This window comes from Nycticebus coucang, chromosome 3 (genome assembly GCF_027406575.1).
Source record: "Nycticebus coucang isolate mNycCou1 chromosome 3, mNycCou1.pri, whole genome shotgun sequence".
Classification (NCBI taxonomy): Eukaryota; Metazoa; Chordata; class Mammalia; order Primates; family Lorisidae; genus Nycticebus; species Nycticebus coucang.
Window position 1 is genome coordinate 41,555,339 of NC_069782.1, and position 22,506 is coordinate 41,577,844.

Consider the following 22,506-nt stretch of genomic DNA (forward strand, 5'->3'; position numbering starts at 1 on the left):
TCAAACTCTTGGGCTTAAGTGATTCTCTTGCCTCAACATCCCCAGTAGCTGGAACTACAGGCACCAGCCACAGCACTCAGCTATTTTTTTGTTGTAGTTGTCATTGTTGTTTAGCATGCCCAGGCCAGGTTCTAACCTGCCAGCCTGGGTGCATGTGGACCTTGTCCTAACCACTGAGAATAGGTGCTGAGTCCATTTGGGAGTATTTTATGGAAAAGTTGAGTTTAAACAGAAATGGAAAGGTTTTAATTCGTGGGGAAGAAGACACATGATACCAGGATGACACGGGACCGGAAGAGCAAATAATGGAGAAAGTGAGCATGTTATTGTCTACATTAAAATTGTAATGCTTTTAGGACCCCAGGTGATTTTTCTATGGTATTTATTAGTCTTTGCTATTCATTTCCACATCTACTGAATGGATCATTTAAATAAATTTCATGCATTCTAAGTGTTCCGAATTAATATTTGCAAAATTTTTAAGTGACTTAAAGAGAAGATAAATCAATATGAATCTCAAAATGCAATTCTTGATATGAACATACAGTATGTAGATGGTAACAAATATTAACTTTAAACATTCAAAATAAACCTAAGGAAAATGTGTACTAATTTTTTCCAGAAAAATAGCAACATGGATAAGAGCAAACAAAGGCTTAGTTGTGCTCTGAGACTACCAAGACCACCAGTCTCAAAAAATATAATCTTGTTTTCATAATTGTCCAACAAATTAGTCACATTACTCACTCTTGGATTAAGTTATTTAAAATTCTGGTGAAAAGGCAAGTGTTTTTTTGTTAATGTACAGATTTTTTTAAAAAATCTTGACCTCAGTGTTACATAAGTTAGCTCTACCTATGTATTTGGGCAGTGAAAGGGCTGGCTCAATGAATGAGGCATACATAATAAAGTTATTTTAGAAGATTCTTGAAAACAGTGGCATTGAAGTGAGCACAGACTACCAATTTAAAATGGCACACAAAATAGAAAAGTCTAGAAAATACATGTTTTTACAGCAGGCACATAATACATATTGTTTAATTTAGTACCACTGATAATGGAAAGAAAACATGCCTGGGTTAAATTTTCAACATTTACTTTATTACTGTGTGTTAAAAGCCTGGTTATGTTTGGTCCTCCTTTAATTACAATATGTATGGCATCAAACACTTCAATACCGGGCATTGGAACAAATAAGATTACAGGGGTACTATGACTTCCATAAGGGATAACAATCCAGACTTTTCTGGACTCTAAAAGAAAAAAGAGAGATTTATAATCAGCAATTTAAAAATGTATTTAAATTTTATCTTGCATGTTATATATTTGTGAGAATATTAAATGCCTATGCATTAAACTTTATGCTTACCATGCTCAAATAAAGTAAATAAGGTCAGGTTCCTGCTTTCAAAGGGCTCCCGTTCTCAGGAAAGAAATATCTGGTTCACTCACTAGCATCTCAAAATAGCCAGACCTGAGCTAGTGACATGAACAAGAAGTTGTTTAGAACAGGGGAGGAAGTCATCATTTATAGCAGAGGACACTGGGGAAGGCTTTGCAGAGTTGAAGGTATTTTTATCTGAGTCTTAAAAGATAGTACAAGATTACCAGAAAGAGCATGTGTAAAGGGAGAAAGGTACTACTGAGGCAATTCCAGTCAGAGAAAAATCATAAACAAGGTATGAAAACCAAAAAGAGTTATCTCCATGTGTGCAAGGAATTCTAAACTCTTTCAGCTCTTTCCTAGTGGAAGACTCTTTGGCAAGTTACTTAGTCCCTGTGCCCAGGTTTCCTCATGCCAGCCCTGGGAAGGAAACTGGTCTCTACATTGCAGGGTCATTTGCATTCATGTTTAAAGTGCCCAGGTCAGTCCCAAACAGGGGGCACTCAGGTGGTTAAAGCATGAGCTGTTTGTGAGGGTCAGAGACTGGGCGTGCAAGGGCCGCTCTGAGGCTGGACGCTCTCTGCAGGGCATTTTGCGTGCCATGCTACGGAGGGCAGACTATCCCCAAGGCTACAGGGATTTTGAGTAGGCATGATGTTTCATTTTTAGAAACACGGTTCCGGCTTTAGTTTGGAGGAAGGATTTATTTACATTTTATCCTCTCCCTGACTCTATTAGAGCTTGATTGTGCCTCAATTCTCTGCTGGGCTACTTAGAGCAGATTTAAAATTCTAGACGATTTCTATTCAGATTATTTTCCCTTGGGTCAATTTTAATTTGGATTCCGTTTGTGGATTTTGAGGATACCATCCAGAATTTTCTTAAGTCTGCCTTTCCCCCCAAGCAGATACCTTCTAAAATGTCTATTCTGAAAAAGAATATTTTCCCTTCACAGAATAACTAGATGGTTCTTTCTTTCTCAGTTTTACTTGTCACACCCGGTTTGATGCAATGGAACTTGTTCTAAATTACTGAACTAATACTTGGTAGTGTGAATCTGCTACTGAACTTTAGAAAGACTTTTCACATATGCCTGAAGTGAACATCCTAAAACATAAATTCAGTAAAGTAACTCCATCAACTCCTTCAGCTGTAATTGTCACACTTGCTGCCTTTTCCCTTCTCAGTACTGAGGAAGAAATGTTTAGTAAACTAACCAGAATGGATTCCAGATGGTATCCTGGTGGTTTCCTTGCATTTTTTACCAAGATTTCCCATTAGATTATCTCAACTTTTGTGTCATCACTAACATTGTTGTGGATTTTCTCTTCAAATTCTGTACAGTCATCTTTTGTACAAAGGTCTAAGAGTAATCATGGATTTTACAAGGTAAGAAGGACATCCCACAAGCATGTGACCCATCTGAATCTGTGGGCGATGATCTGTGAAAGCTTCTCAATGTGCTTTGAGCAGGAATTAAAGGATCTGGGTTTGAGAAATTAGTGACCAGCATAATCATGGAACCAATTCGCTTCCATGTTCTTGGGTACTGTTGACATTTTCTATAAAGAGAAGAGACTTCAAGTAAATGCGGCCTAATGTAGGTTCTAAAATTATATTAAGTCAGTGCCATGACCTCGAGTGGATAAGTTTGAAGTTCTCCATCGGCTCCATTTAGGGAATGGGGTTCATTGTGTTAACACATGACAATTTAAAGCAGAGAGTCAGCAAAACTGGGTAGGCATAGAGAAGGACGAAGTTAAGCTTTATCTTCAAAACTACATCCTGAAAATCTGGTAAAAAAAAAAAATCATGTGGAAAAAGAATTCATTAAAAACAAAGAAAAGAAACATATTGCCACATCGTGGGACTTTGAACAGGTTCAGCCTGTTCTTAGTCTTATTATTTTACCCACAAAAGCTCTATCCAAAAGAAGTGATAGCATCGGGGGCTCTGTTAGGTTTTCTCAACATAAGACAAACTGAACTAGGCCAAATTCAAAGGCTTTTCTCATAGACAAGATAGAATCAGGTCTGGGGGAGGCTTAGTATATTATGAAATTTATTCTGCTATGGCTAGAGGATAAAAGGAAACCCAAACACTAGCCCTCCTATAGATCTTCTTTCCTCAAGAAAACCTGGGTTTAGTTAGTTCCTCCAAAAAGAGAAATCACTCCAACAGCTGAAATGGTTTCCCTTCGTACTAGGCATGGCCAAAGTTTCCAAATTCCACTACTCCACTGGTGCTGAGAAATGCAAATCACAACAGCAAGCTCTCCTAGTGCTTACTTGGTGTCTAGCTCCAACAAGTCCTAAAATTACATTAACTTCATAAAGTAGATAGATAATTAGCATTCTTATTATAGACAGAAGGAAGCTGAGGACCAAAGAGCCTGAGTAACTTGGTCAAGGATGTAGCTGCCAAGTGGTGGAGATGGAATTCTGACCCATGCAGTCCAGTCCCAAGGTCTGTGCTTATAAGTACCACCTTCTTCCCAAGGGCACATTATATGGTTCAGGTGCACAATTATAGCTGCAGATCATGTTCTGCTCGCTACATTCAGGACAAATTAGAGAGAGGAACAGACATACAAGCTTCAAAGGGGAAGGGAAATAAATGTATGTGTAAATTACATTGTCTTCTAAATGCCTATTATAGTTCATTAAAAAACAAATATCTTTCTGTGCTTGTGGGAAGGGAATCCTATTTATAATAGCCATTAAAAAAAAGACAGAAAAGAAAAGAACTATGAATATATTTAACCAAGGAGGAGAGTGATCGCTACATGAAAACCTACAAAAAGAAATTGTGGATAACACAAGCAAACAAACATCTCATGCTTATGGACTGGAAGAATTAATATCACAAAACAACCCTAGTGCCCAAAGGAACCTAGAGATTCAGTGAAATTCCTATCAAAATACCAATGTAATTTTTCACCTGAGTAAAAAATTCTAAAATTTATATCAATTGAAAAAAGAGCAATCCTCAGCAAAAAGAACTAGGCTGAGGTCACCGCACTACCTGACCTCTGATTGTATTACAAGGCTGTAGTAATCAAAGCAGCATGGTACTGGCATAAAAATAGGCACATAGATGCAAACATACACAGGGGAAAGGACAGCCCTTTTGATAAACGGTGTTGGAAATTGTTTTGCCGTATGTGAAAGATTGAAACTAGACCCCTCTCACCATTTACAAAGATCAATTCAAGATGGGTCAATGACTTAACCATAAGACCTGAAACTATAAAAATATGAAAAGAAAAAAAACTTAGGGGAAGCTCTTTTGCACATTGATCTAAGCAAAGTATTCATGACTAAGATTTAAAAGCACAAGCAACAAAAAGAAAAATAGACAAATGAGACTTAAACTATTACCTTCTGCAAAAGAATAGACAGAACCAACAGAGTGAATACAGAGCCTGCAGAATGGGGGGAAATATTTTCAAGCTATGCATCTGCAGTAGACTGATGTTCAAAATTTACAAACAAAATTAACACCAACAACAAAACAAATAAACCTGTTCAAAAGTTGGCAAGGAGCATGAATAGACATTTTGCAAAAGAAGACATACAAATGGACAACAAGCATGTGAAAAAATGCTCAACTTTACTAAACATAAGAAACTTGTAATTTCAAACAACAATGAGATATATTAGTCAGGATGGCTACTATTAAAAAGTAAAAAAAAAAATAACAGATAACAGATATTGGTGAGGACGCAGCAAGAAGGGAAGTCTTATGCACTGTTGGTGAGAATGTAAATTAGTACAACCTTTATAGAAAACAGTATGGATACTTCTCAAAGAACTAAAAACAGACTTACCATTTGATCCAGCAATCTCACTACTGGGCACCTACCTAAAGGAAAAGAACTTACTATATAAAAAAAGACCTGCACTTATAACTCATATGTTTATCACAGCACTACTCACAATATTAAAGATAAGGAGTCAACCTAAGTATCTGTCAATTCATGACTAAAGAAATGTGGTGTGTGTATATGTACATTACACACACACACACACACAGTGGAATGCTATTCAGCCATTAAAAAGCAACGGAATCCTAATTTTTCAGCAACATTACTAGAATTGGAGGCCAGTATCTTAAGTAAAACAACTCAGAAACAGAAAATCAAATATTGCATGCTCTTACAAGTGGGAGCTAACTAATACATACATATGGACATTAGAGGCTTGGAAATGTGGGAGGGTAGGAGAGGCATAAGAAATGAGAAGATACGTAAAGGGAACAACGTGTATTATTCAAATAATGGTTATACTAAAAGCTCAGACTTCACCACCACACAATATGTCCATTTAACAAAATTGTCTGTAACCATTAAACTCATATTAATTTAAAAAAGAATAGGTTAAACAAACAAATAAATAAATATGCTTCCCTCACTAATAAATGCTCAATGATTAGTTATTGATTAAATTAATCAGATTTGAGAAAGAATATGGAAATATTTTTTGCTTTGGTCCCAAAGATTTTATTGTCAACACTATAGAACCTCTGTAAGTTGACCACTCACAGGACTGTAATCAACTAGTCAACACAAGAAACTAGGCCTACTATACTGAAATATACATGTGGCGCACGTATGGTCTATGAAAATTAGGTCAACTGAAGGAGGTGGTCCCTGCAGGGAGGTGGTCACGATGGTGGTTCTACTGTGCTTTCTTCTAATGTGCTATAATATAAGGGCATGTCTTTGTGAATTCAATAATTATTATACATACAAACAATGTGTCAGGCAGTACTACAGGTCCTTACATTTATTCAATCAGCTACAATCAGAATAATCCCATGAAATACATACTAATATGTTCCTCATTTTACAAATACAAAGGAGGAGGCAAAAACAGGTGGGGTACACTGTCCAGAGTTATTCACATCATGGGTCTCAGACTTAAACCAAGAGCCTGTGGCTCTAAGATCAAATTCAATAGCAAGACAAAGCTGCCTTAATGGAGCATTTTCAGGGAAAAAAGAGAGGCACACTGCTTCAAGTTCCAAGGCCAACATTAAATAAACCACACCAGAAATCTACTTGAAAGATGCCACCTGCTCCTGGAGGGGCACATCAGAGAATATTTTATAATACCCACAAATTAGCCAATGCCTCATAAAAATGAAAAGTATCTGATTCTCACTTAGAATTTGTTGAATAGTCACCAGCTCACTCACATTCCCATTGATCATTGTTGCCACTCCAATGTCATATGTCATTCCAGGGATTAAATTATAAATTTTGAATCTATTACCATACTCCATAAAGAGCTTCCTAATTTCAGTTGGACCTGGTATAGGACCTGATATGTGAATATGGATCTTGTGTCTATCTCGTGAAGGTTCCCAAGGAAGAATTACACTGTCTTCTCCCACATCTTCAGGTTTAGCATAAACTTTCTGAGGTAGATTAATACCTTAGAAAAACAAATAAGTACACATATCTTAGTTTATTAATTAGTATTATTCATGCCATTGAGTAAAAAAAAAATCGAAGTCAATATTAATATGAAAGTGAATTTAACAAATCCTTATGTCACCACGTCTTACAAAGGACTGAAGTTTAGAGAAACATATGTCTTTTCATTATTATACAAAAGTTAGCAAAATGATTAAACATAAACATTAAAAATCGAGGGGAAATAGAAATATAACTTTCAAGCAGCTGCCAAATACTTGGGATTTTTAAGAATGCAATAGTAACGATGTTTCCATTCATTGAAATTATTCATTCCATTATCAATATACTTGAGTCAGGCACTCTTCCAGGCATGTAAAGAACATCAATAAAAAATAAAGATCCTTATCTTTATGGAGTCTATATTCTAATATGTGAAAACAAACAAGAAGCAGTACATATAATAATTACATATAGTATTTTAGAGGTGATAAGTGTTAAAGAAAAATAATAGTAAACCAAAGTGAGGGAGATAGAGACTGTAGTCACTTTGGGGAGCAAGTTGTGGTATCAAATAGTGATTTCAAGATGCTTTTAAGAAGATTCCAGAAAGGTGCTCCTTGAAATTTCCCTATGTATAGTACCAAGCAGAAGTCACACACAAGGCCCTACTCAGCTATGAACCAACAGGATTTCCAGACAGATGGGGCGAGGGCTGTGTGGGAAACAAAAGAGTCGAGGATAACTCCCAGGTCTTTGACTAAATAACTGAAAGAGAGAAATCACCATGAATTGAGACGAGGACTGTTGTGAGTAAAGCAGATTGGGGTGGAAGCACCTGGAGTTCATTTTTGGACATGCTGAATTTAAGATTTCTCTCAGATTTTAAAACAAGAGATAATAAGTAGACAGCCCAATGGTGGAACTTAGGGACAGAAGTCTGGACTGGAAATACAAAGTTAGGAATCATTAACATGGATATTTTTAGGGTTTCAGAACTGGTATATATTATAAAGATAGCTGCACCTTAAATTATATTTTTCTGACTTCTATAACTAAAGATAATGCTACCTTCTTCCTTGCACAAGGTGATACTATGCCTTGTGATTTTTACAACTATACAATTCTCTGGAAATGCCTTCCTTACAGTTTTAATGGTTTGTCCTATACTGTGCTTTTCTCCTGATCTTTTAATAGTTCTCAGATACAACAATACATCATAAGTTCATGTTTATAAGGATAATCATACAATTTAAACTCTTTACTGGTTTTCCTTTAAATAATCCTTAAAGAATTCTCCATCGTTTTTATAATTACTTTGCAGAAACCATAATTTGATCTTTTATTTGTTTTGAAGTTCGCTCCTTTATCAATGCAATTAACTGCCACATTTTAACTTCTCAGGAAAATATTGCTCTGGGTGGTTCCATTAGTCTATTCATTCCACAGTTTAATTTCACAAAATTGTAGTTGATGTTTAAATTGACTATTTAGGTAAAATCAAGAAAATTTTAGAAACTGCTGGGATAATCCAATTAGAAAAACTATCAAGATCCCAGAGTAAAACAATTTTAGATCTTTGCTCTTATATACATGCAAAATTGTTATAAACATTTACAACAATGGGGACTGAGAGGAAAACCACTGAATGCCACATAGAAGCAGAGATTGAGGAAATGATAGAATTGGGAGTGTCTGGGATAGCCCTGAAATTGCTGACAGAATTTTCTATAGATACATTTACATTTTTATAAGAAAGAGTTAATAAATTTTTCCACATTCTCAAAAGGTTCCATGACTCCCACAAGTTAAACTTTGTGGAATGAAGTATATGCCCTAATAAGACTCAAGGCTGCGCATGTTCTGTGCCTGTCTTGCATTTTCTACACTCTCCTACATGCCCTCCGGTCTCCACATGTCAATCTCTTTGCAATTTCCTAATGTTCAAATGTCAGGGGTGGCGCCTGTGGCTCAAGGAGTAGGGCGCTGGTCCCATATGCCAGAGGTGGCAGGTTCAAACCTAGCCCTGGCCAAAAACCAAAGGAAAAAAAAAAAAAAAAAAGTTCTCAAATGTCAGTGTCTTCAAAAAGCCTTCCCTGGCTTTCTGTGTCTCGCTAGATAGATGCCTCTTCTCTGATCTCTTTTAACATATGCACGTACCATTTGCTCTACCAGAAGCAACCTTCTGCCTCCTTACTCCACCTGCTGGCTGAGTCCACTTCCTTTCCTGACTGCCCACATACTTAATTATTCCTGCACCCTGAGGCTGGCTAAGTTATCTCTCTCTGTGTTCCCACAGTATCCGGGGAGCATAATTCATGCAATACCATCGTCACTGTTCATTAATGTCTTGTCTCATCCCATGCCTATGCAAGCCCCCTGAGACTAAGTTTCACTTATCTCTGCATCTTTAGGGCTTATCCCAGTTCCTAATGCTGAAAATAATTTATTGAGTGAATAATGAATGAAAAGAAGAATATTATCCCAGCATTAGGAGAGTAAAAGAGCATTGGATTACTAAATCTGGACATGCACTAGAATGTCAGCTTACAGCCAATATACAGAGGAAATTACTCAGAAATTAAATGTGCAGGCTCAACACTGTATCTTTCTTCTCGCTATTAAACAAATAAGTACACATTATGGAAGATTTTTAAGTTGGCTTCAAAATTAGTGGATCTATGAGAAATCCTCCTAGTCTACCTGTGAGTTAATGAAAGAACCTTTCTAAAATGTAAGGGACCCACCCAAGCATTAGCCAATGGAAGGATGCATTGTACGTTGTTTGAGCTGGAGGAAGAGAAAACAACCTCTATCTAGTATCCAATTGCAAAAATATTTTTATTAGCATTTGCAGCAATGAAAATTTAATGCATTAAGCATTTGCTTTTAGTAAGCAATAACTTGTACCTTTTATTATTACAATTACTTAGAAAGAATATCAAGTATCCTCAATAAGTATGGGATGGTTAATTAATCTATAGTTGTGCATGTGCAAATTTTCCGTTCCTGTTGCTTCAGCCTGAGTGTGCTTAAAGCTTATCTGTCGAAACTCTAATCAAAGAAATGTGCACCTAGCATGTTAAATACACACGTACAAGAAACACATGCCAAGGGATATACTGCCAGAACGTGCTCAGTTACACATTGTTTTATAAGATAATGTTTATCTTTCAAAAATATAGCCCTGGCTCAGTGCTCTTAGCTCAGTGAGTAAGGTGACAGCTACATACACTGAGGCTGGTGGGTTCGAGCCCGGCCCAGACCTGCCAAACGACAATGACAACTGCAACCAAAAATAGCTGGGCTTTGTGGCGGGCACCTGTAATCCCAGCTACTTGGGAGGCTGAGGGAAGAGAACAGCTTAAGCCAAGTGTTTGAGGTTGCTGTGAGCTGCGATGCCATGGAACTCTACCAAGGGTGACAAAGTGAGACTCTGTCTCAAAAAAAAAAAATATATATATATATATATACACCCTTATACTTAAACGTATAAATAGAATTATTAATTGGATAGTAGATTGCTTTAATGATTATTTTCTAGACAAGGATTCAAAAACTACCATGTAAAAGCAAGAGAGTAGAAATGTTTTTGCCAAAAAAAAAATCCTGGGATGAGCCTGCCCTCTAGAGGTCACCTCAATCACACTACGTGAGAAAATAGAGAACTGAAACTGATTAAAATACGCAGACTTGTTGACTCTACTGTTACTAAAAAGAACTGTGTAAACTAATATTTATACTACCTTATGAATATTTATTTATATTATGTTAAATAAAGATAACTTAATTTTGCAACCAAGCCTTTAAAAAGTCTCCTGGGAACTTTGATAGGAAAAAAATGCATATTGGAATAATGTTTAAAGAGTTCAGGTAAATCTAAATAAATTTAGTATCTACAATCCATGCTTTATGATCCAATGTTCAAACACATTTTAAATTGTGAGTATTTGTACCTATGGAGGATTGGCACAATTAAATTTCAGCAAAATAATATTTAGAAACATGCAGTTTGTTATTAAGGCAGCACACAGCCTTGCTTACCTGTCACAGCTGAAATAGGTTTCTCAAAGCAACTTAAAGTTCCTTTTTCTGTTACACTAAACAAATATATCAGATAACGATGAAAAGACTTGAGGTCTTCAATTATTGTTGTTGTGTTGAGTTTTTCAACCAAAACCTCTTTTGATTTATTGTTTTCAACATCCAAAATAATTAAAAGATAATGATGGAAAAATACAGAATCTGGAGGATCCCACTGTAAAAATATCTCTGTTGGGGTAACATGCATAACTCTGAAATTTTGGGCTGATAACGGGCCTGGGAAATAAAAAATAAAATAAAATAAAATAAATACATTGTATTAATGATATGATGTGGCAGAATAATCTCTCACTTCTCAGTATTTCCAAATGCTTTAGCTTGAGGTCTGGTTTTTTTCACTTTCTAGTTCCACTACCTGAGCAAATTATTCACACTCTGAGACTCAATTTCCTTGACTAAAATAGGAATTATAGGAGTACTTGCCTCCTAAAACTTTTATAAAAATTAAATAAGGAATGTAAAGCACTTGACACAATCTTTGACAAACATTATTGTTCACTATTTTTGCTACCTTCACCATCAAAATGGCGTGTGTGAAATTATTATATACAAGGTTAAGACAAGAAAGTTTGTGAACTCATCTAGAAAAAGTGCTGCATACCTCATTGCTGAAAATCACTACAGTCACCTTGAAAATACTCCCCCAGGGAAGCTATGCTCTGACACCAGCACATAGTCCACACCTCAAAGCAATTCTGAAACTCTTTCTCTGGAATGACCATCAGAGCTGTCCTCATGTTGGTCACAAAAACGCTACAATAATGACCGGCATTCAGCAAGACACTGCCATATGTGCACACGAACACAGCCGGGAGACACTGTCATACCAAAGTTATGAAATCTTACTGAGTTGTTTGCACAGGGCTGCCAGTGTAAGTACACATGGCAAGTTCATGAACTTGTCAGACCTCATCTAATGACAGCTCTGATCATCACATCAGGGGCAGAGACTATATTATTTACCTTTTATTCCCATTATTACTTCTATTTAGGTACTCACTTCTTACAGAACTATTTCCCAACTCCAAACCATTTCACTTAGTAATTTTCCTAATGAATGTGTCTAGATTAATATTCTTAAAACACTATCTTGCACATATTATAGTCTTAATAGAGTTCCATTGCTTTTAGGTCAAATCCAACCATCTGGGACACATCCATCGCATTCCCAAACCTGGCACCACCAAATCTCAAACTGATTTTACCTTCGTGTGGAAGGAAATCCTCTTCTCCAGTCAGTCTGCACAATCCTTCTTTCAGAAATGTTTGTCTCTACACTTTTACTCGTGACATACTTTTCTTCCTTCAAGTCTCAGCCTCTCCTTTCCATGACTTTTCCCCTGTCACTCAGCATGTGGACTCTTGTAAGTATTTATTGAATGAACCACTGGCTGAGTGCTGAGGTTGTTCTATTTTGCTATATAGTTTTGCTTTTATTTTTATTCCTCACTAGTGACCTCCATTGTTAACCTCTTAAAGACAAGAATGCATAACTGTTTATCTCCTGCTCTGAGCCCATATCAGCCCATATCCCATAAAAATTCCTTGATCATATCCTCCACGTTGGTTGGTGCTATAAGACAAATAAAACGTAGTTCCTACCTCACGGGGCTTATAGTTTAACAGAAAAGTCAAACATGTACAGAGATTCATTGCAATTTAAAATGATTAACCAGTCTTCTCAGAGTGCTATGAAAAAATAACAGATCCTCAGAAAGTATCCTCCAAAGACAGTATCAAATATTTGAAAAATTATATTTTCAGATGTCTTGCAACTTACGTGTTTCTACAATGAATATTGGACTTAAAGAAGTTTTTGCCTCCCATTTGTTTATTGCAAAGAATAAAAATCTATACATATGACCAGGAAACAGTTGGGTAATTGCTTTTTCTGTAGTATGTGGGGGCACACTTTCAAAATGGTATTCTTTAAAATCTAAATAATATTTAATGATGATCTTATATCCCAGTTTAAGCCACTTATTCAAATTTTTCCAAACACTCAAAGGATTCCAAGTAAATACAACTTCAGTTGTTCCAACATTTTTTATATAGAACAAAAAGTTTTCTTGCAGAGAAGGTACTGAAAAATATAAAAGAGAATTATTTTTAATTAGAAATTATAATTCCATAATAAAAATAATAAAATAAAATAATGAATAAATTAAAATTAAGGAAAAACCAAAATGCATGAATATAAGAGAGAATATTAATAAAAGTCATTACATTCATATTCACAAATATATGGCAATGGAAGATAACAGAAAAATCTTCTAAAGAAATAGTTTGATCCAGTTGCATTTTGCTGTAAAATGTAGCAATCTGTTTCATTCTTGGGTATCAATGAAAAAGAAAATATTTCATTCTTCTTAAGGCCAAAAGATGATCCATCTGTCCACTTGAGATGACCTTTTTTCTATAATCAGATGGACAAATTAAAAGGAAATATGTCATATCTTCAATCACTGCATTTTAAATATGTATATTTGAAGATTTTCATTAGTCACATCATTATAAAATTTTCCAAGATTCTTAAATCATCAGTTTCCATATTTTTATTTAGAACTCCTTTGGAAGAAGAAGCTAAAGACAGAGTTCAATTTCATTCGCTCATTAGCCATATGTATTTAGACAAGTTACCGAATCTCCTACTAAGCCTCTATTTTCTCATCTGTACACAGAGGATAGTAATACAACCTACTTCTTATCATTTTGTGATCATTAAGAAGCAGTGCATTCAAAGGGATAAATGCAATGAGGTACAAAGCAAATATTCATTAAATATTAGGTATTTTATTTCATCAAATAAGTTGCATGTATCAAGAGAGGTTATTGATAACTTTCTGCTAAAGGATGTCCTTGGTAAATATCACCAACCCCAATTCTCATCTAAGTAATGGATATCTCCTTAGACAGTTATGTGGCTACTCTCTTTGAAAAGGGTAGTAGGGAAAGTATAAGCTTTGACAAAATACACCTAGGTTCTAATCAAACTTATGCTACTTACTATCTATGCTTGGCAACTTCGAATCTCTTAGAAACTCAATTTTCTTTTCTGTACAAAGGAGATAATTATGACTACTTTGCATGGTGTCAACAGGCTCAGAGAGTATGTATATAAAACACCAAGTATATACTGGCTCCTTAAAAAATAAATGTAATTCTTGAGGAGAGAATAATATGAAAACAGATATTATATCTATATCGTGCTTGTCAGACCGTCCCTAAAACCACACAGAGCACTGACCCAGTTGCATGGATGCGGATTAATGAGAACGCTCACTTCAGATAGTCTAAGGAGACTTTAAAGCAACACATTCCCATTCTGCCCGGCAGAATGGAAGAATACTGTTTCCTCAAAAAGTCCGCTTTATTGCATAAGTGGTACTGTAGTTTGAAAACAGGCAGTATTTCAAGTGGATAGGGCATGAGAATTGATCAAACAGATACAGGTTCAAAATCTGGCATGGCCATTTATCAGCTATGTGCCCTACCTGTCTGAGATCCATTGCCCTTACATAAAAGAGAAATAATGATATTGCCTTCTATAACTACAAAGATGTGGTGAGAACCAAATGAAGGTTACCTATATAGCCTTCCCCAAATGGAGAAAAGAGACTATTAATCTTTCCTTCACTAAGTTGGTGCTAGTTTAAAGCTAAGAATGCAATTATGAGTAAGACACAGTCTTTATCTTTGAAGTCCAATCACAAATTCACACGTATTCAGCACAGGTTTGCTTCAAGAAGGGATTACTTTCCCGACCCAGTATGAGGATTAGGGCCCAGCAGGTGACTTTGATGACAACCTCCAAAACCAGCTTAATGTAGAGGTCAAGAGTTTAGGATTAAGAAGACAATCCCAAGCACAGTCGTATGGGCAAGTTAATCCCCCTGTGCCCCGATTTCTCCATCTGTCATACAAGTAAAATGCATATAATAGTGCTTAACAATTAGGAGGACTACAGCACTAAGCTATTATTATAAAAGGATATGTCATAGTTACTTTGATGTTTCATTTACATCCCAAATTATTTTTAAGACTCTTTAAAGCAAAGACTGCATCTTGACTAATTCCTAGCAACCACAATGATTCCTGTGAGTCCCACTTTGGCTATGATACTGTGACCTTTATAACAGAAACCAGTAACCATAACTGTTGGAAGAGTATGTATATTCTAATTTAAATGGTTTGTAACAATCACGCTAACAATAAGAAACAACTATCTGTACACTAACTGGTCTACTTTGAAAGAGATTAGTATGGTGGGAAGAAGTCATCTGAGATGAACTTTGGTCCAAGAAATATCTATTAAAGCTTCATTCATTGCCTACTAAGAGAGAAAGAAAACTCAATATGCAAGTGATAAAAATGCAATTAAATATTGCCCAGAGTTTTGCCCCCACTTATGTAAAGTTTCATGAAAAAACTGGTATCAAATTGATAGGATTTGCCTTGGGTCACTACAGGTAAGGACATCTTACGGGTTACTGAATTTATCATATAAATTTATCATATAAATAGTTTTATTTATCACAATAATATATGTATTTCTTGATACTTACTGACCTTTATATCTCTAAGAACAGATTTATCTTTGAGTGCCAGAAAATAAACTTTAACAGATCATCGTGAAGAAAGCATAGATAGACTTGGCAAAGATGATTATGTTAGGTCTTGGGTTTTTCTGCAAAATGCTGGCTCGAAAGAAATTTCATGGGACACTCCAAAGGGTCAGAAATGTTAAAAGAAAAATATCACACACTCCTTATCTCACTAGCACTAAATAAAATCTTCAGCTCTTCCTTATCTCTTTCAGTATAATTGAGCTCCACAAGCCTGGATGTGTGGAATGAAAGAAATAAAATGGAAAAAACTTCCAAGTTTGGGGGTTTGTATTTCTGTATTGTTTGCAGAGGTGAGAAATTAAAAAATCAGTGCAGGTTTAATATGAGAGAGATGACAATTTCAGTCTTGATAATGTTAAAGTGTCTGCAGGAAGAACCAGAGGAATATCAGGAAAAAAATATGAATGTATGTCAGGAACTTGTAAGAGAAAAGTGAGCTAGATAAAGATTTGAGAATAATTAGGTTGGGGGTAAATTAAGTGAAGAAATGGATAAGATCACCCAAATGAAGTTAGGACAGGACTAGAGAAAACCAAAATTAAAGTAAAATTAAATATGTAACAGATAGCTATAAAATGAAATTTCTACAGGTAGAGAAAAGAGTGGCTTATAAGAAGTACTAAATAAATACAGTAGAATCTCTGGAAGTTGACTACCCAAAGGACTGTAACAAACTGGCTAACAAACTGAGGAGGTCAACATAGGGAACTTCCATTGAGTACATGGGGTGCATGTCCAGTCTATAGAAATTAGGTCAACTTAAGGATATAGCCAATGTAGGGAGGGAGGTGGTCAACGGTGGAGGTCCTACTGCAGTTATTGAGTTAATAAAGAAAGAAAGGAATCGATTAATAAGGGATAAGTAAACATAGATAAAATAGTTTTATTTATCACAATAATATATGTATTTCTTGATACTTACTGACCTTTATATCTCTAAGACCAGTCCATATTATTATTTGATTATTTGACCTGAGAAGCGAAAATATGAAATGTTTTTCCTCTTCATTTTTTATGTCCACAAGATGCGCAGAACTTAAGGATAACTCACAATGTTGCTGGGCTATATTCCATGGCTTACCCTCATCGCTAATTCTATAACAGTTATTTTTCAATGCTACCCATCCTAATGAACATGAACCTACCAAAAGAAAAGTAGGTTAAAGATAAATTCAGTAACACAACGTTTCAAAATTGCAGCTCTTAACTTATATAGAAGTTAACTGTGAAAACATAATTCTATGAAAAGTACAATTTCCCTGTATTTCTCTCAAACCAGTAAAAATGTTAAAGCTACTATTGAACACATACTAAACAAATTACCACCAATTAAAATAGTTAAAAAAAATGGCTATAGTTATAAAGAAAAATTGTCTAATTATTTCTTCATTAAAATAAAAACCACAGGTATTTTTAAAGAAATCTTCCTTTGAGTGGCACCTGTGGCTCAGTGAGTAGGGGGCCTGCTCTACATACTGAGGGTGGCAGGTTTGAACCCGGTCCCGGCCAAACTGCAACAAAAAAATAGCCGGGAATTGTGGTGGGTGCCTGTAGTCCCAGGTACTTGGGAGGCTGAGGCAAGAGAATCGCCTACGTCCAGGAGTTGGAGGTTGCTGTGAGCTGTGACACCACAGTACTCTACTGAGGGCAATAAAGTGCGACTCTCTCTCTAAAAAAAAAAGAAAAGAAATCTTATTTAGGTTGCCTTTCCTTTACTTTTGTACTGGTAGAGTGTTCCTTAATAGGTCTCAGGTGATTATTATTTTAGATCACTAGATACAACTCTTGCTTAGAATTCTGCTCTCAGTCAGTTGACTTCAAAAGTGTTCACCTTCCAATAGAAGCTGGAATGGTTTCCTGGTTTTATTCTCCCAGATGGCACACCAGAGACAGACCAGAGAAAACAGCAACTGATTCAGAGAAGATAGTGCTCATTAACTAATGTTGAAACCTCACCAGTGCCTCAACCCAGCATATGAATAATATGGGAGAAGGATCTTTTGCAGCAAGGGAGAGTAGGAGAGGGGCAGAGTTTTCACAGGCTGAGGGGGAGGAGGAGAGGGGAAGAGGAGATGCTTTCATTACTTTACCATCTTTTTCTTACTGAATGTTTCTATACTTCACCTGTACAATACGTGTACTGTGGTTTATTTAAATGGGGTGCGTAGGCCATCACAGAGAGTGTACTGCCTTCATCAGCCCTCTGTGAGCCTGTTCTCTTCTCTGATACCTCTTCCCACTGTGTGGGAGGAAGTGAAATGAGGAAGACCAGAAAATGGAAAATAGTCCCCTTTCCAAAACCTTCAGTTTTCCAAACTTAGGTCTGATCAGAGATAAATAATGGAAAGTTTTAAATAGGATTAAAGCCTGATCTGTTTATAATAGAATGTAATGGATCTTTTGCAGTCAAATGGTCACCACTGAAAGATACTCCCCTGTAATGCACCTTTTAATATCTGAAAAATCAGACTGTTCATTGGTACATCATCATCATTATTATTATTATTATTATTATTAGAGATGAGGTCTTGCTATGTTGCCCAAGCTGCTCTTGAACTCCTGGCCTCAAGGGATACTTCTGCCCTGGCCTCCCAAGTACTGGGATTACGGGCGTGCCTTATCACTCCTGGCCTCATTGGTATTTTAAAGGCCCCCAAGGAGCTATGAAATCTATACAAGCCACTGCCAGAGTTAAGGAAAAAAGAATCCATTTAATACAATTTAAAGGAAATGATGGAAAGTTGGCAAGGTGGTGCTTAATATGCTAAGATTGTTTTTTTTTTTCAATAAATCACTAAGATACCAAAATTATATAGTTAGAAAAGAGACTATGCTAATTCATTTCTCAGCAGTTTTCAGTAATTAATAGTTGGCTCGATCACTTTGAAAAAGAACAATAGAACTGCCAGATTATGTTCAAAATACATAATAAGCATATTAATTAATAATAAACCAAATGTCTATATACCTGTTTCAACTTGAACATACAGTCTCTGAAATACATTTATGAAATCCAAATTCAACTGCTTAAATTCAAATGTAAAAGCATACAAGGTTGCAGGTTTCAAATTACCCCACTCATAATCCACAACATTATTTTGCATCATTTGTGAAGAATTATTAAAAGATATTGACACGGATATATCTTTGGAAGAGAGCACACTCCAGTTAAAAGAAACACTTGTAGTTGTTGTTATTATTTTAATATTGCTAGTTGAGATTCCACCTAAAAAATCACGGAGAATAATTAGTTCTGATTCAAATACCAATGAATGAAACACAAAAGATATTGAATTAGAAAAGATTCACCATGATGGGAAAATATATTATCTACCCATAAAATTTTTCTAGAATATACAGGAGTTTCTTCTAGTCTAGAATGAATGAATTGGATTACAAATCCACAGTATATTTTTTACATAATCTGGATTATACTTAAAATCTCCACTACACCTACCCACTCATATTAGTCTACATCAAATGCCACTGGAAATTATATTCTTACCTTAGTTTATAATTTTATTCAAATTTTAAAATCTACATTATATTAAAAAATACTATATTATGATGTAATTTTAGGATATTGTTATATACCTGTAAATCACTGTAAAATTCAAAATATCTGATAATAAAAATTTACCTTTTATTGTTAGGTAACATAGTTGATAAAGTTGGTCAACACATATAAAATACTTACAGGTTTGAAATGACTTTTCACTTAAAATTTTTCCACACTTTATAGATTGTATAATTATTTGATAGTCTTTATTTTCCTCTAGTGTTATTGATTTCTGAAGCTTTTGTGGATCTGTGAGAATACTTTTGACATTCTGTAAATAATGAGATTTACCTGCTTAAGAAATTTTTATTGAAAATTAATCTCTATGTCAAGATATCACTTAAAAGTTTGACTTTTGTATATCTCTTTCATGAGAAGCAGTTTTCAATATGGAATATAAATATATAAAATATTCATTTTCACCTAAATGAATTACTTTTAAAAATCATTTCTTTAGCATATAAATTTTAAAAGACAATTACATAGTCATTCCTATAAAAATTTAAATATTAACTTGGTCAACTATTCACTGAAGTGCTAACATTTTATGTATTAATAAGAAAGACTAAAAACTATTAAATTCCTATTTATGATATGATACTTAGTAAAAACAAATTTATGCTATGTTTAATTTTTTCAGAACTAAAAACGAAAAGATGTCTTACATTTTGAGCAACATTATTAACAAGTTGATATTTTAAAAAATAAAATTCAGGATTTCCTCCCTTAGGAAATTCATCCCATTCAATAACAATTTCTGTGGTGCGTTTATTCACTGGTATGTAATGGAAACTATTTGAGATCTGAAACAGGAAAGAGAAGTAACTGTAAAACTAGTAAAAACTCATTCTAGGTTTTTATGTCATGAGGAAATTGACACCTAAAATATGCCAAAATTGTAATTTAAAACATTTCAGCAGTTTTACACAGGGATTATTCTATTTGGTTCTTCTATCTATAAATGTAATTACTTAAGAAAAGCAAGTAATATAAGAGCAAGAAAATGTAAGGTCTGTGCTTCTAACTTGGAAGCATGGTGTCCCTCTGGGTTGGCAAAGAGGAGAAGCCTCAAAGTCTTAAGAAAAACAAAGTGTCAGTTGTATACCTTGCTGCTAACGTCTACAAATCACATTATTTCCTAGACATTCTCGGCAACACACATTTGGGTACAAGAGACTTAACTCTGAGTCATTTTAGACCCGCAGTTCATTTTGATGCGATGAAAATATTAGCAAACAAGGTAAAATAGACCACAAGATCAAAGACCTCTTATGTTCCCTAAATGACAAATAAACCTTCAACTCCCAAGAGAACGGTATGTATATCAAAAACTAACCTTGAAATAACTTACTATGCCATGTCTTTTATCAAATTCTAAACTCTCCCTCACTGATTACCCACCCACCCCCCAAAAAATCTGTTAGCAATGAAAACAGATGCCATCTATATGCCCACGTGTGTGCAATACCCAGCAGGAAAAATGTTCTTAGGTACTAAATCTTACATTTTAGTGTCATGTCCCTTCAATACACTCTTCATTTTCCAGAAACATAGACTCAGTGCAGTCTTATCCTGCCCTTCAGCAAATTATTCCAACAGGAGCACATTCAAAAATGTCTTACCTGAACAATATCTTGTAACCAGATCAGAATAATTAGTTTCTCCATCTGGAAAGTCAAGGGTATTCAGTTCAGTTAAACATGTATATTTTGAACTTCAGAATTAAACTACTGGACATTCTGCAGGTGGTGTACGTGTGTGTCACTTTGATGTCATGTGCTTTAGACTGCTCATCCAATGGAGTCAATTATTAGCTCATTGAGAAGTATCCGCTGCATAATTTTATCCACCTAACAAAATTGGAAACAGTACTTTGCAACAAATAATATATGAATTTGCTTCTAGAAACTGCATTAATTAAATATAAAGGAGGTGTTAGAAATAAAATGAATTATCAGGCAATCACACAAAATTACACTGCATTGTGTGAAATTATTTAACCTCAGTTGATGGAAATCTAGAACACCCACACACTGCTGTTCACGGCAATAATTCCTTATATTTTAAAATTACACTATCATTATGAAAAATATTTCAAAATACTGTTGATGAACTTTAAATAGAAGAAATGGTCAATAACTGTTTCAACTCAATTTATTTTAAAACTCCTTTCATCTGAAAAGCTTGTGTAGCATCCACTAGGAATATGGAGTCTCTAGAAGGACCTGAAAACTTTTACATTCAATTTAAGGCACAAAGAAAAAAAAAAAAGAATATCCCCATACTTTATATGTGTTCATAAAACTGAAAATACCATTTTAACAATAAAAAGGTTCCCAGAATCATTTTAAAGCTCTTTAAAGCTCACCAAAGCAACTTTCTGCGTACAAAATCCTCTTTATTTTTGCAATAGGCAGGTGTTTACCTCAGATAAAACACAACCCAAAAAGAAATACCTAATCATTAAACCCGCATAGTTTTCCACAAAACTGCAAAGCTTTAACCCTGTCCATTATCACAATCTGATGTGACTGTTCTATCCTCTGGGTTATGCTATTAATTTCCCTCTTAAATCTAAATGCAAAGTGGAATTTTAAGACTCAGGTACTATAATAAGAAAGGGAAGGAGGAAACCTCCCGGCTGCTCGCTCAAGTCCTCCCCACCCCACCGTCCACCCAAACAGCTCCTCAAATTCAATTGCAGGAGTCACAGTGTTCTCGCCTGCAGAGGAGAAAGAGCGGCGTCCCGGGGTGCATCGGTTTAGAAATAGGCGCCAGCTTTTGACCACTAGAGGGATGGCCATAGAATAAAGGAAAGGACTGAGGACTGGTAGAGCAAGAAGGAAAGAACAGAAACTTGGAAGACACGGCTTGGAGGATGCACAGCCGAGAAGGGACAGGTGCCCGCCGCCCGCACCCCGCGCTAACCCCCTGGGACCCGGACCGGCGGCTGCTGCGCCCCGGGAGGCCGGAGCCGGAGACGCGGGGAGCGGCTCCTGCCCGCGGCGGGCCGGGTCCCAGCCCACCTCGCCGCCTGCCCGCCCCGTCCTCTCCTCTGGCTCTGCTGCAGCCCTTGGCGCTGCTGCGCGGGAGGTTTCGCTCTGTCCAGCGAAGCCCTTTACCTGACCTACTTAAATGAAGGTCTCCAAGGAGACGGGAAGCGGCGGGGGCTCCAGGGGTGGGAGGCGAGGCCAGCGCGCTGCGGGGCGGGGGAGACTTGCTCTCTGCCTGCAGGGAGGTCGGAAAGGGCAGAGCGACCGAGGAGGACGCGAGTGGGAAAGGCTGGCATCTTGTGGGAAAAAAGAAAAGTCGACTGGGCGGCTGGGAGTAGCTCGGTGAGAGCTTAAGTTCATCCGTGTAGCTATGAAGCCGCATTCTTTTAATGGTTGACGTGTATTTGAGAAGTATTTTT

At 36.0% G+C, this 22,506-nt stretch overlaps 1 protein-coding gene across 1 annotated transcript in view; it reads right to left on the reverse strand.

The window, feature by feature from the left end:
* LOC128580901 (uncharacterized) overlaps positions 1-22,170 on the reverse strand; it is a 38,075-nt gene extending 15,905 nt beyond the window's left edge. Inside the window, exons 1-11 of the mRNA XM_053583360.1 lie at positions 22,121-22,170; positions 20,717-20,761; positions 19,760-19,897; positions 19,233-19,365; positions 18,504-18,761; positions 16,462-16,676; positions 13,134-13,323; positions 12,688-12,990; positions 10,848-11,123; positions 6,550-6,822; positions 1,107-1,253 (exon numbers count right to left, since the gene is read on the reverse strand). Of these exons, the coding sequence (XP_053439335.1) occupies positions 1,107-1,253; positions 6,550-6,822; positions 10,848-11,123; positions 12,688-12,990; positions 13,134-13,323; positions 16,462-16,676; positions 18,504-18,761; positions 19,233-19,365; positions 19,760-19,897; positions 20,717-20,761 (1,978 nt within the window). The 5' untranslated portion in view covers positions 22,121-22,170. The remainder of the gene's footprint in view (positions 1-1,106; positions 1,254-6,549; positions 6,823-10,847; positions 11,124-12,687; positions 12,991-13,133; positions 13,324-16,461; positions 16,677-18,503; positions 18,762-19,232; positions 19,366-19,759; positions 19,898-20,716; positions 20,762-22,120) is intronic.
* Positions 22,171-22,506: the final 336 nt, after the last annotated feature.